A 15,673-nucleotide genomic window follows, 5' to 3' on the forward strand; every position below is an offset into this window, starting at 1 on the left:
CCACCACCCCTCTGTGCCTCCTCACAGCAACAGCGCCACCACCCCTCTGTGCCTCCCCACAGCAACAGCGCCACCACCCCTCTGTGCCTCCCCACAGCAACAGCGCCACCACCCCTCTGTGCCTCCTCACAGCAATAGCGCCACCACCCCTCTGTGCCTCCTCACAGCAACAGCGCCACCACCCCTCTGTGCCTCCCCACAGCAACAGCGCCACCACCCCTCTGTGCCTCCCCACAGCAACAGCGCCACCACCCCTCTGTGCCTCCCCACAACAATACCCCCCTTCTCTTAGATAATAATCCTGAACTAGCCTATTAATACCACTTCTGCTCTGTCTTAACCCTTTAATACAATGTGTGTTATACCCTTTCCTCAGAACCTAGTGACGGGTAGAATATATTTTTTTTTTTTTTTAATTTGAAGCACTTAGGCTACTCTCACACTAGCATCGTACGACGCACATCGCAATGCGTAGTTTTGCAGAAAAAACGCGTCCTGCAAAGATGTCTCCATGATGCGTTTTTTTTTTCTCCATAGGCGTGTATTAGCGACGCATTGCGAAGCATTGCCACACGTCGCAACCGTCGTGTGAGGGTTGCGTCGTGTTGTGGCGGACCGTCGGCACCAAAAAATGTTGCATGTAAGGTTTTTTTGGTGCGTTGTGTCCGCCATTTCCGACCGCGCATGCGCGGCTGGAACTCTGCCCCCTCCTCCCCGGACCTTACAATGGGGCAGCGGATGCAGTTTTATAACCCATTATAACCACAATAACCCATTGTGCTGCGCTTTCACAGCATGCGTCGGTGCGTCGTGCGACGCTAGTGTGAAAGTAGCCTAACATATGAAGCTTTTGTTTTACAGGAAATAGAGGGGGATAACACGAAAACACACTGTTATAGGATCACAACAAATCCACAAGGCCAAAGCTGTAAAAGCCACATAGTGAATATTGGCTCTGGCTACAGTAGTAATGTGCTGAAACCCGGCTCAGCCTCAGTGACCTCCTTATGTCAGGTCCCGTTATAGACTACAGCAATTAGCTTCATTTTAAGAGTCAAATGTTTTTCTATTTTTAATTTTGTTTCTAATCCAATTTTAAAAGGCACCAGCATCAATCTATTTACTAAAGCAGACAGCAAGGTCACTTATAAATGGACTTTGTCAGGTCATTCATTCTGACGAGGGACAGCAGCAATTAGGAGGGGGGACAAGCAGGCAAGACCATATATTTTTAGACCGCTTGCAGACCTGCTCGGTCATCCACAGTCTCACAAGGAGAATCCCATGCAGTAGCCAGGAGCCTGACCTTTGTCTGAGACTTAGGGCTATGTGATGGACCTGAAAATGAATGAGAGGCAACCATTAAAATTAACAAGCCTTTACAATCACTTATGGAACAATGTGAGTGTGCCAAGGATAAATAACATTACATGGCAATATATTAAGAGTTGATGTGATATAGGACATAGGCAGGCACGGACCAAGAACCACAGTCACTAATGACCTTTACTGCTTTTCCACAAGGCATTGAAAAAAAAAATTCTTAACATTTACTTTCGAACACTTGTCAATGACATGTTTAAAGAGAATGTCAGCAGGATTCTGCCACCTAAATATGAGAACAGCATAAGGTAGGAAAAAGCCTACCCTGATTCCAATGATGTGCCACTTACTCGGCTGCTTGCTGTAGTGTTGATAAGATTACAGTTTTATCAGCAGGAGAATATTACTAGAGGACCAATCTGGATGACACGCGTGACATGGTGCGCATGCGCTGCTTCCCCTCGATCCCACTGATGGAGGTGGGTCGCTTGTCCGCTACCATGGATACATAAAGGTCCTGGCAGGTACTACTATTACCAACTCCCCTTGAGAAGACTGATGACGAATAGCAAAACATGAGTTGGGGGAATTCATTTTTTATCCGGTAACAAAAATAGCTGACTATCAATGATTAAGGTGGCCTCTCTCCTTTTACTTGCTATTAAAATTACATGATATACTTGTGGATATTTTTTACCACTTTGGGAGATTCCACACATACCCAGTGGGTACAATTTGACAATTTTATATGTATGCAGTTTATCAGCAATTATTACATGCCGTCTGTCTTTTTGCACTTTGTATATACTATTTTTTTATTACAACCAAAAAAAAAAATGTAATTACTAAAATATAACTTTTAACCAATTAAACTCCAAGGTTGTGAGTTGTAAGTCACCTAGGCAGGTAAGCTAAGCAGCTATTTTTTATTCCTTAAGTCCATGATTTTACAACAACTCTGGGTAGATGGCCAAAATACATTGCCCCCGGTCCACAAGATGCCCATCCCGAGGCAGGTAGATAGACCACTGTCCCTGGTGATACTTCATTGTCTTCCATCTTTTGGTTGGCCCACAGTTTTCGTATCTCCCATCAGTATAGTCTGTAGTCACAGTCCATGCTCCTCCAGAAGACAGATAACTGTAGCACATAAGGACAGTTGCTGCTGGCTGAAGCCGGATCGAAGAAAATTCTTCAAATCCAGATGACCAATCCCACAACTGCAGAGCGTGAATCCAGCCCAGACGGCAACCGATCTCCAAACTCCACAGGCCATCCATCCATACATGGTCAGCAGGACCTCAGCAATAGATCCTCGCTTCTCGTCACCACTCCCCCACTAAACATGCGACTTATTCTTTTCTATCTCCTAGCATCAGCCCCTGGATGGGCAGATATGTGGTCACATCCTCCCCCCACCCCGAAGAAGACTGTGCATTGTTGGAGGTATTATCCTCTGGCCGAACCCATCACCTGGGACGGCAGTGCCGTCTCCCATGGGTCTACTATCCCCATCTGCACATGGGTCTAGTGACTGGGAGAACAATGACTTGAGGCCCCTAAGACCCTAATGAGAGTAATCAAATGTTTGCTTTATTACCAATCTTGGGTCTGGCCTTAAGTTTTAGTCACACTAAGCGACTTACCAACGATCACGACCAGCGATACGACCTGGCCGTGATCGTTGGGAAGTCGCTGTGTGGTCGCTGGAGAGCGGTCACACAGACAGCTCTCTCCAGCGACCAACGATCAAGGGAACGACTTCGGCATAGTTGAAACTGTCTTCAACGATGCCGAAGTCCTCCTGCAGCACCCGGGTAACCAGGTCACGTCCCCCGCCGGCGTCCACAGGGTTAAAACTGCTATTGGCAAGAGCGCTGCTAATGCACGCACTGCTGCCGAGAGTTTCCCTGCACTGACTGTCAGTGCCGGCAGTAACAGCGGTGACGTCACCGCTGTGCTCTGCTTTACGGCCAGCGCTGACACAGTCAGTGCAGGGAAACTCTCGGCCGGAGCGCGTGTATTAGCAGCGCTGCCGCCGAAAGCAGTTTTAACCCTGTGGACGCCGGATGGGAAGTGACAGACATCAGAATGTATGTAGTATTTTTTTTTTTTTTAACTTTTACAATCGTAACCAGGGTAAATATCTCGGTTACTGAGCACGGCCCTGCGATTAGTAACCCAATATTTACCCTGGTTACCAATGAACACATCGCAGGATCGGCGTCACACACGCCGATCCAGCGATGACAGCGGGTGATCAGCGACTAAAAAATGGTCCTGATCATTCCCCAATGACCAACGATCTCCCAGCAGGGGCATGATCGTTGGTCGCTGTCACACATAACGAGATCGTTAGCGGGATCATTGCTACGTCACCAAAAGCGTGACGTTGCAACGATATCGTTAACGATATCGTTATGTGTGACTCCAGCTTTATGCATAAGATCCAGCCTGCACATCTTCCTCTTACGGTTACAATGGAAACATTGATTCCTGAAACTGAAATGAGGAGCAAGCAAATCTGTAATAAAGCAACAATAAGATTGACGTAACTGGTGCTCCGTGCTGGAAAATGTCTGCACCCTTTACAGCCACGGACTCCGCTCTGTGTGCATTGGCCCAATGGTCATTAGAACAAGGCCAGCTCAGCACCAGTACAATATTCCACCGTAGCGCAAAAAATAAAATTGTTCTGTAGGAAGTCTATAAACCAGTCTCCAATGTTTAAGGACAGCTTTGGCTGAAAGCTTCTTTCGCTGTACTTCAGCCCTGACTTCAGCACCAAAACACTCCATTAATAAAACTTCTGATGTGTCAAAAAGTTCTCCGAGCGTGCAGATACAAAAAAAAAACAGCAAAAAAAAAAAAAAAAAACACCACACATCATTGCAAGATATCCTGAGGTCGGTGACACTTGATTATGTAATCAAGATGTTGAAAAGGGAAGGATGCAACCTCTATAAACAGATAAAATATCACAACACGTTTGCATGTCCAATCAAGTCAGTCATTCCTCAATATTGAAATTTCTTCAAAACAATCAGCTTTACTCAAAAAGTGAAGAACTAATATCTGCTTTCTACACTTTTTTGTATTTATTTTATTGTATTTTTTAATGTACATTTTCTACCTTTCGTCACAGCAGTCGGCCTCTTACAATTAGGAGAAATAACGACCGTCAGAACAGCGATCATCCTGCTCAGAGGATATTTTACATAAAGTGATAATTAGCTATACCAGGCATTGAAGGGTGGTCTAAAAAATTAATTTTAATCCTAAATGCATATTTGATGTTGTAATTAATCATTATTCTAATTCACTTTTTAATTACGGTAAAAATTCCCTACCATTCCCTCAATACGTTTTTGTTTTGTTTCGTTTTTTTTTTTTTTTTTAACGACTTCCTCTTTGATGACGCTTTATCTAAAAAGCCCAGTGCATGCTGGGATGCTCAAACAGATTGTCATCAGTGGGCAGAGGCTGGGGTTACTGTCACACCCCCTGCTCTCTCCCGGAAACAAAGAGCCACCAGTGACGCCTGTTTCAGGGGCCGGGATAATCCCTGCTCTACTAAGCATGCGCCAGAAGTACAGTAAGTAAATTCGTATCACTGTGCCATGTGCGTCCCCAGCTCTGATCAGGAGTAATGAGCTGGCAGGAGAGCACATGGTCAGTGCGCGCTGTTAAAATACCGAAGACCAGCCCCGACCCCAAAGGTGACATCACTTGTCTTGTCCTACATATCAACCCTTTACCGCCAGTTGCTACAGTTATAAGAGGTCTTGTTTTTTAGCAAGATGAATTGTAATGCGTAATTCCAACATTTTTGGAGTAAAAGAAAAAAAAAAAACAAGATTGAAGGTGTTATCCATTACTACCAGCAATCAAAGTCATCACTTGCCCTAACAGCACAGAGAGAAGTAGCAGGGATTTGGTAGCAGTATTTTATATCTGATAGATTTTATCTTATATCTTTTATTTTGCATCTCCATGGCATTAAAGAGTTAATACCCACTTTGACTTAACTTTAGCTATCAGTTACTTCTCAGTAGGGGGGTGTGCTACTGCTTCCTTTAGGAGCTGCTATCACTGGGAGCGTTTACTGCTTCTCCCCCTGTAGGAGTTCCTATCACTGGAGGCATGTACTGCTTCTCCCCCTGTATGAGTTGCTATCACTGGAGGTGTGTACTGCTTCTCCCCCTGTATGAGTTGCTATCACTGGAGGTGTGTACTGCTTCTCCCCCTGTATGAGTTCCTATCACTGGAGGTGTGTACTGCTTCTCCCCCTGTATGAGTTGCTATCACTGTAGGTGTGTACTGCTTCTCCCCCTGTATGAGTTGCTATCACTGGGAGCGTGTACTGCTTCTCCCCCTGTATGAGTTCCTATCACTGGAGGCCTGTACTGCTTCTCCCCCTGTATGAGTTGCTATCACTGGGAGCGTGTACTGCTTCTCCCCCTGTATGAGTTCCTATCACTGGAGGCCTGTACTGCTTCTCCCCCTGTATGAGTTCCTATCACTGGAGGCATGTACTGCTTCTCCCCCTGTATGAGTTCCTATCACTGGAGGCCTGTACTGCTTCTCCCCCTGTATGAGTTGCTATCACTGGGAGCGTGTACTGCTTCTCCCCCTGTATGAGTTCCTATCACTGGAGGTGTGTACTGCTTCTCCCCCTGTAGGAGTTGCTATCACTGGAGGCCTGTACTGCTTCTCCCCCTGTATGAGTTCCTATCACTGGAGGCATGTACTGCTTCTCCCCCTGTATGAGTTCCTATCACTGGAGGCCTGTACTGCTTCTCTCCCTGTATGAGTTCCTATCACTGGAGGCCTGTACTGCTTCTCCTCCTGTATGAGTTCCTATCACTGGAGGCCTGTACTGCTTCTCCCCCTGTATGAGTTGCTATCACTGGAGGCCTGTACTGCTTCTCTCCCTGTATGAGTTGCTATCACTGGGAGCGTGTACTGCTTCTCCCCCTGTATGAGTTCCTATCACTGGAGGCCTGTACTGCTTCTCCCCCTGTATGAGTTCCTATCACTGGAGGCCTGTACTGCTTCTCCCCCTGTATGAGTTCCTATCACTGGAGGCCTGTACTGCTTCTCTCCCTGTATGAGTTGCTATCACTGGGAGCGTGTACAGCTTCTCCCCCTGTATGAGTTCCTATCACTGGAGGCCTGTACCGCTTCTCCCCCTGTATGAGTTGCTATCACTGTAGGTGTGTACTGCTTCTCTCCCTGTATGAGTTCCTATCACTGGAGGCCTGTACTGCTTCTCCCCCTGTATGAGTTCCTATCACTGGAGGCCTGTACCGCTTCTCCCCCTGTATGAGTTCCTATCACTGGAGGCCTGTACTGCTTCTCTCCCTGTATGAGTTGCTATCACTGGAGGCATGTACTGCTTCTCCCCCTGTATGAGTTGCTATCACTGGAGGCATGTACTGCTTCTCTCCCTGTATGAGTTGCTATCACTGGAGGCATGTACTGCTTCTCTCCCTGTATGAGTTGCTATCACTGGAGGCGTGTACTGCTTCTCTCCCTGTATGAGTTGCTATCACTGGAGGCATGTACTGCTTCTCTCCCTGTATGAGTTGCTATCACTGGAGGCATGTACTGCTTCTCCCCCTGTATGAGTTCCTATCACTGGAGGCGTGTACTGCTTCTCCCCCTGTATGAGTTCCTATCACTGGAGGCCTGTACTGCTTCTCCCCCTGTATGAGTTCCTATCACTGGAGGCATGTACTGCTTCTCCCCCTGTATGAGTTCCTATCACTGGAGGCGTGTACTGCTTCTCCCCCTGTATGAGTTCCTATCACTGGAGGCGTGTACTGCTTCTCCCCCTGTATGAGTTGCTATCACTGGAGGCATGTACTGCTTCTCCCCCTGTATGAGTTCCTATCACTGGAGGCATGTACTGCTTCTCCCCCTGTATGAGTTCCTATCACTGGAGGCATGTACTGCTTCTCCCCCTGTATGAGTTCCTATCACTGGAGGCCTGTACTGCTTCTCCCCCTGTATGAGTTCCTATCACTGGAGGCATGTACTGCTTCTCCCCCTGTATGAGTTCCTATCACTGGAGGCATGTACTGCTTCTCCCCCTGTATGAGTTCCTATCACTGGAGGCATGTACTGCTTCTCCCGGAATGAGCTACTAAATTTTAACACCCACTTGGATTTAACAAAAGTTAATTCATTAGGTACCAATATTCTGATAGCTAATATCTTTGCAACGAAGAGGCAAAATTTAAAAAAATTAAATAATAATAATTCTGCTCTGCAATCACTATAACTGTGTGTATCCAGTTCAACATGAAAAATAACGTTTTGGAGGATTCCCAAAAGCTGGAAGCATCGGCTCTCGGAGCGGTATGTCACTTCAGTTTACCATTCCTGAACAACAGCACTTACAGAGTCAATCATGAAATATCGTTCACTTTCCAGGAGACACTTTCCGCTGAGCGTCATCGCATGCGGTAAAGCTTGACATTGCCTCAGGTGAAGCAGACGTGCCGCCAAGTATATATTGCCTGATCACACTAGGGCAGAACAGCAAGTTCTTTGCATATAAAGTAAAAAGAAAAAAAATAAGATGGAAAATGAGAATAGATTCACAGCATCATGTATTAGGAAATCCCCACTGTGAGAAACAGACACACAGATCTGGTACCTACAAAGAAACTTGTCTCAGAAAAGTAATGTGGTGCTTGTCGGTGGTCTCCAAAACCTACACGATGAAGCGATACATTCCAACAATGCCGAAAAGCATTGCTGGTCATCCTGACAAATTGTGGCCCCTGTCCCCATCAAAGGCCTGCACATTATATACAACAATATAGAAAAGTTTACATGCCCCGGCAGAATTTTTGCTTTCTTGGCCTTTTTCAGAGAATATGAATGAGAACACCAAAACTTTTCTCCACTCATAGTTAGTGGTTGAGTGAAGCCATTTATTGTCAAACTACTGGGTTTTCTCTTTATAAGTCATTATGACAACCCAAAACATCCAAATGACCCTGATCCAAAGATCACATACCCTGGTGATATTGGCCTGATGCAAAAGTAACCCTGAACAAGCACTGAGTGCATTTACTGAACATATATTTCAGGAGGCCAACATTTCGGATTTTAAAATCATTTTTCAAGCTGGTGTTATAAAGTATTCTAATTTTCTGAGATAATGACTTTTGGGTTTTCATTGGCTGCAAGCCATAATCATCAACATTAGCAGAAATAAACACTTGAAACAGATCACTCGGTGTGTAATGACTCTATATAATATAGGAGTAGTGGTGCACTACTACTACACTGGTCATATGCTAATGAGCCTAAGGAGATTAGACCAATGAGGGAACTAGTTATTGCTGTAGAAAAGCAGAAGATCGGCAAGTTATTATGCATCATATTTTTCATAGTACACTTGGTATACAAGGACAGGGAAAAAAAATGACGTAAAAATCCATTAAGCCACATAAAGTCCAAGCCTAATTTTCGAGTCGCAGCAGCTGGAGATCTTATATGTTGGTGACTGCACTTCATGTCCTAGGAGGGTTATTTATGTTTGTTTGTTTTTTAATTGCAATAAAAAAAATTTAAGTTGGGTATCAAAGTTGGCTGCTCTTCAGAGCAGCGCTTACAAGCTCCATAGCAAATAGCTTATAAGAGCTGCCCTCCTTGCCTTAGACTGCAGCGGTGGCCGGCAACCAAGGAAACTAGTACGACACAACAGAATTAAAAGTCTGTTTATAGCAAACAGAACAGATTTTTAATAAGAGATAAATTGCAAAGTGGCCTCTTTTTGGAAGTTCTTTGTCACGTTACCCACGTAATTAGATATGAGGACCCCTTTCTCAAATATCAACACAACCTGCACACATTCTTAAAATGCTCTCAAATACCTGATGAGCCTAGAATACTTACTATGAAACCTCAGTATCAGAATGGCTGTAGCTTCTTTTAAAATGTTCCCACTTTCTGTTTTCATAAGTCGGTAAAACAAAGTAATATTAAATATATATGTATGTGAAATATAAATTCTATTAGCAGGATTAAACAGCCACTCTGAGCTGGATATTCAAAGCAAGTACACCAACATCATCAAGTCTGAGAAATCGATTTTGCTTGCATTTCAAAATTTGCAGACAAATTCATTAACATGAATTTCGGATTATTGGACAGTCAGAGAAAACCTGCGACCACATTATCTCTGCTTTATTTAACTCTCCATTCGTGGTCTTGTGAGATCTTTTAAGATCTTACAGGTCTTTGCTGGATCACCAAATAGTAATAAAAAGGAATTTTCCTAATTAATGTTATTGATGAAGGATTCCCTTTACAAGCACGCAAAGAGGGAGGAGTGGGAGTGTGACAATAACCCCTCACTTTTCACAGCTATTGGGAATGGACAGGCTGCCATCTCTCCGTTTACTTTTTGGGGATTTCGGGAAATAGGTGACGTCTGCATCTCTTGTTGTCCAGAGATCCCCGTTCTGGAGATCTGAGCTGGGATCAGACGGTGGATCCCATATTATTTCTATACATCAGCTAGTGAGGGAACAGACGGCAGGGACGGTGCTCATCTTACCTCCTCTGGAAGTCCCTCTTGTACGGCCTGAGATAAGGGTCCTGGTCTAGCAGCTTGTGCAGCTCTGGGACCATCACAACCTCGGCGTCATCCACATTGTCCTCCATCTCCACGCTATTAATGCTGGAACAGTCAGAGACACAAGGAAGACTATTTTAGGAGACTTCAGAGGGAACTACTGAACGGAGCAGACGCCCAACACCCTATGATGTCAATGACCCCTCGCCCTCCAGTCACAGTCGGTTACTAAGTCCAGCCGGTGACCTGCATGTTCCCTGCCAGGACGGCGCGTCACACCTCCCAGAGAAGAAGGTGGAACAATAACGTTACACCAGTAATCCGTCCTCCACCAGCACATACAATGCTCATTGACACACGGCCATTTTTTTTTGCACAGGGATTGTACGCTCAGCGTCACAGCTGTGGAGTCTCATCCAATGTCCACACTCATCTCTTTCCCCCACAGTCCAACTCCTTCATACAGGACTAATAATTGGAAATGACAAATTTACTATAGTAAGATGGTGACATTGCTGTTTTTAAATAAAATGAAAAATCTATTCATATTCATATTATTATTTATATAGCACCATTGATTCTATGGTGCTGTACATAATTAACATTTCTAAACGTTGACGGGTTTACGAAGAAAGATAATAATTTCAACAAGATTCCAATGAGTTTAAGAAGAAGACAACCTCAAGCATGTCCAAAGTTGTAGGATCTATTCCTACGTAGCTCTGTCCTTATTCATGGATAATCAATCCGTTAATACATTTATCCGTGAACATGGCCGAAGCTGCAGTCTGAAACGCGTAGGAATAATATATGCAACTTTGGACAGATTTGAGGTGGTCTACTTTTTTTTATTTAACAACTTGTTGGAATAAAGGTGATGAGTGAGTGTGATGGGATGAGGTGTTATCCGAGAATGCTCGGGCGTTAATAGAGTATCTTCGGTGTGCTCGAATACTAGGATCGAGTCCCCGCGGCTGCATGTCTCCTGGCTGTTGCCGGGATGGTCTAACAAACAGGCAATCCTGCAAGTGTTGGGGATGTCGAAGAGTCTCGAGACATGCAACCGCGGGGATGGTTAATCGAGCGCGCCGAAGATGCTCTATTAACGCACAAGTGTGCTCGGAATACACCTTATGCCAGCACGCTCGCTCATGACTGAAGCTTACCATTGTACCTGGTATACGGCTGCAGGACTTTATCTTAGTATGAATCTATACTAGTGATAAGCGAGTGTACTCGTTGCTCGGGTTTTCCAGAGAACGTTCGGGTGACCTCAGAGTATTTGTTAGTGCTCGGAGATTTAGTTTTCATCGCCGCAGCTGAATGATTTACAGCTACTAGCCTGCTTGATTACATGTGGGGATTCCCTAGCAACCAGGCAACCCCCACGTGTACTCAGGCTGGCTAGTAGCTGTAAATCATTCAGCAGTGTCAACAAAAACTAAATCTCCGAACACTAACAAATACTCGAGCAATGAGTACACTCGCTCATCACTAATCTATACCTGGTTGCACAATTGCAGACAGGTATATATTAATCTCTGTAACGCTACGGCATTTCGGTGAAAACATACGGTACTTTAAAGATCCATAGCCAGAGACCAAGCAAGTCCAGCTCCACACCCAGGAGGCTCCTCCAGCAGGAGGAATAAGCGGCCAAGCATAGAGCCAGACTAGTTTGGTCTGTGGCCAGATTGGTAACGTATTCACAGAACATTACACCTTGCTGCAATCAGGATCCAAGATTCGATTCATGTGGCCCGCAGTTTGAGCAGCATCAATCAGATGACAGGCCCCCCCCTTTAAAAAGGATTCAGTGATCCAAAATACCCACAAGCTTATTGGGAATTTTGGAGGGAAAATGTTTAGTTATACCCTACGAAATTGGTGTATAAAAGTCTAGAGGAAACTTAACTGTCAGTTTTACCAGAAAAAAAATGTTAAGCTTGATGAGCTACCAAGCAAAATGACGGCCCCACAATGGAAAATAAATTAGAGGGAACCTGTCAGACTCCTGAAGACTCAGAACATTAAGAAGGTAAATTCAACATCAAAATATTGTTTACACTACATGTCATTACTGGAAGAAAAAAATTCATTGTTGTTCTTGGTATAAGCAAATGCCCTGGACTAGTCCAGTGGGGATGAGGCTGTTCACTGACAGCAGAACCCCCATGGTGTGAAGGACCTCCCGTGACCGGCTGTGTCCTCTTCTCTGGGCCTAGGAAGGCTCAATGCCGGGCACACGCACTAGATTTCAAGCAACGCAGAGGTCGCGATCACACCATGTGAAGACAGACGGTTTTTGGGGAAGGAAAGCAGCCTCCAGACTGGTCAGGGTCATTTGTATATGCCAAGGATGACCGTGAAAGGTTTTTTTTTTTTTTTTTTATTATAATAATAATTTAGTAATATCTATTGTGTCAGGTATCACAGAAATTATTGGGGCTGGATTTCCCTTTTATATTGCAGGGGGGACAGTTTCTGAGACTTTTAGAATCTGACAGGCTAATATTAGGCAGGAGCATTTGGGGACAAATAAGTGCATTGTATGACTGAGCCGCGTCTTAGAACAGAAAAATGGAATTACTGGAAAGAAACTGGTGGTAGGTCAGACATATTCTGACAATATTAAATGTGTCCCAAAAATAAACTAAAATTTATATCAATTTGTTCAAGAACCTTTTTGGAGAACATGATAAGCAGCTAGGGCAAAAGTTCACATGAGCGTATATATATAAAAGAATAAAAAAACGGACAGTTTTTCCTCTGTATTGTCATCTACAGTGGGGCAAAAAAGTATTTAGTCAGTCAGCAATAGTGCAAGTTCCACCACTTAAAAAGATGAGAGGCGTCTGTAATTTACATCATAGGTAGCCCTCAACTATGGGAGACAAACTGAGAAAAAAAAATCCAGAAAATCACATTGTCTGTTTTTTTAACATTTTATTTGCATATTATGGTGGAAAACAAGTATTTGGTCAGAAACAAACAATCAAGATTTCTGGCTCTCACAGACCTGTAACTTCTTCTTTAAGAGTCTCCTCTTTCCTCCACTCATTACCTGTAGTAATGGCACCTGTTTAAACTTGTTATCAGTATAAAATGACACCTGTGCACACCCTCAAACAGTCTGACTCCAAACTCCACTATGGTGAAGACCAAAGAGCTGTCAAAGGACACCAGAAACAAAATTGTAGCCCTGCACCAGGCTGGGAAGACTGAATCTGCAATAGCCAACCAGCTTGGAGTGAAGAAATCAACAGTGGGAGCACTAATTAGAAAATGGAACACATACAAGACCACTGATAATCTCCCTCGATCTGGGGCTCCACGCAAAATCCCACCCCGTGGGGTCAGAATGATCACAAGAACGGTGAGCAAAAATCCCAGAACCACGCGGGGGGACCTAGTGAATGAACTGCAGAGAGCTGGGACCAATGTAACAAGGCCTACCATAAGTAACACACTACGCCACCATGGACTCAGATCCTGCAGTGCCAGACGTGTCCCACTGCTTAAGCCAGTACATGTCCGGGCCCGTCTGAAGTTTGCTAGAGAGCATTTGGATGATCCAGAGGAGTTTTGGGAGAATGTCCTATGGTCTGATGAAACCAAACTGGAACTGTTTGGTAGAAACACAACTTGTCGTGTTTGGAGGAAAAAGAATACTGAGTTGCATCCATCAAACACCATACCTACTGTAAAGCATGGTGGTGGAAACATCATGCTTTGGGGCTGTTTCTCTGCAAAGGGGTCAGGACGACTGATCCGGGTACATGAAAGAATGAATGGGGCCATGTATCGTGAGATTTTGAGTGCAAACCTCCTTCCATCAGCAAGGGCATTGAAGATGAAACGTGGCTGGGTCTTTCAACATGACAATGATCCAAAGCACACCGCCAGGGCAACGAAGGAGTGGCTTCGTAAGAAGCATTTCGAGGTCCTGGAGTGGCCTAGCCAGTCTCCAGATCTCAACCCTATAGAAAACCTTTGGAGGGAGTTGAAAGTCCGTGTTGCCAAGCGAAAAGCCAAAAACATCACTGCTCTAGAGGAGATCTGCATGGAGGAATGGGCCAACATACCAACAACAGTGTGTGGCAACCTTGTGAAGACTTACAGAAAACGTTTGACCTCGGTCATTGCCAACAAAGGATATATTACAAAGTATTGAGATGAAATTTTGTTTCTGACCAAATACTTATTTTCCACCATAATATGCAAATAAAATGTTAAAAAAACAGACAATGTGATTTTCTGGATTTTTTTTTCTCAGTTTGTCTCCCATAGTTGAGGTCTACCTATGATGTAAATTACAGACGCCTCTCATCTTTTTAAGTGGTGGAACTTGCACTATTGCTGACTGACTAAATACTTTTTTGCCCCACTGTATATGGCCGTCGTGTGGATATATCAGCAGTGAATAAAACTTTAAAAAGTTGCCTGTGATAAGAATCCTAATGCATCTGAAGAAATCTGATGCCGTACATGTGATCTATACGGGACCTGTCCCTCATAGCGTTGGATAGGCGACTCTCCTCCTAAATGCAGGAGAGCCCAGTACTGGATTCCTATTTTGTCCCCTGAATATTTGTTGTTTCAAGTAAAAAAAAAAAAAAACACACACCTTCATCTGACAGCACTACTGTATAACATTGCTCAGAGTGGGGTCAGTTTTTTTCTATAGAAATCATCGAGAGCGAAAACACAGTGGCCTGAATGTAGCTACGAAGGCAGCGTCAGATGGGTTATGGCTGCTGAATTACCTCAGCCGCCAGTGGGAAGGGGACGACATCTGAGGCTGCCGTCACACTATCAGTATTTGGTCAGGATTTTACCTCAGTATTTGTAGCCAAAACCAGGTGTGGGACAAATAGAGGAAAAGTATAATAGAAACATATGCACCACTTCTGCATTTATCACCCACTCCTGGTTTTGGCTTACAAATACTGATGTAAAATACTGACCAAATACTGAGCGTGGACGGCAGCCTTAAACTCCATGGTGGGCCTCACTGATCATCCACTTCTCCAAATAGGCATCATGTACCACTTCACCAGGGATAGATAGATAATAGATAGATAGATAGATAGATAGGTAGGTAGGTAGGTAGATAGATAGATAATCTATTTTTCTTTTTTGAGAAGAGGTGGGGTTCATTAAACAGAAAAAATAAAGAAATATATAAATAACACTGACAATATTCACTTGGAGGTCTGGACCGGTCTGGTCGCCAGAAGTCATAGAGCGATCGGCCAGCAGGAAAGCGGCGGAGGAGGATCTCTATGGGACACCATTTATCTATGGAGGGGCCAACATCAGGGGTCCTACAAGCTTCGCTCATACGGAGGTTTTTTTTTTTTTTTTCTGGGATTTGAGCAGAAAATCTCCAGTCAATACAGCAGCACTTTGGAGAAGATCTCCCGCAAGGTCACAGGGCAAACTCCTATCCGATGGGCTGGAGGGGAGGCTGTGCCATCCGGATCACAGGAGGAAGATATCAGATGTGAGCACGAAGCCACAGAATGAATGGGGAGCGATGCGTTACTCGTACGTGCACATACACACACGGACGTATCTGGCGGTCCTCACCCGGGTCCTCTTGTGCTCCGCTGCCGGCTGCTGTCACTGGCTTCCCGGCCGCTGTCACACGCGCTGCTTCTTCCGTCCCTCCCACCTGCTTCCCTCTAGCTGCACCATTCACTTCCTGGTTCTGGGAGCACGTGACGAGTTTTCATCCAATCAGCGTCCAGA

The 15,673-nt window shown here is 44.7% G+C and overlaps 1 protein-coding gene across 2 annotated transcripts in view; it reads right to left on the minus strand.

Moving 5' to 3' along the window:
* The window catches only part of GBE1 (1,4-alpha-glucan branching enzyme 1), a 226,023-nt gene extending 210,372 nt beyond the window's left edge, over window positions 1–15,651 (minus strand). The window contains exons 1-2 of one of the 2 annotated variants that reach the window (XM_069760970.1): window positions 15,512–15,651; window positions 9,902–10,024 (exon numbers count right to left, since the gene is read on the minus strand). In XM_069760970.1, coding sequence (XP_069617071.1) covers window positions 9,902–10,008 — 107 coding nt within the window. In that variant the 5' untranslated portion in view covers window positions 10,009–10,024; window positions 15,512–15,651. The other variant, XM_069760971.1, reaches the window with a different exon arrangement.
* Window positions 15,652–15,673: the final 22 nt, after the last annotated feature.

The sequence above is a fragment of the Ranitomeya imitator genome, chromosome 3, assembly GCF_032444005.1.
Source record: "Ranitomeya imitator isolate aRanImi1 chromosome 3, aRanImi1.pri, whole genome shotgun sequence".
Lineage (NCBI taxonomy): Eukaryota > Metazoa > Chordata > Amphibia > Anura > Dendrobatidae > Ranitomeya > Ranitomeya imitator.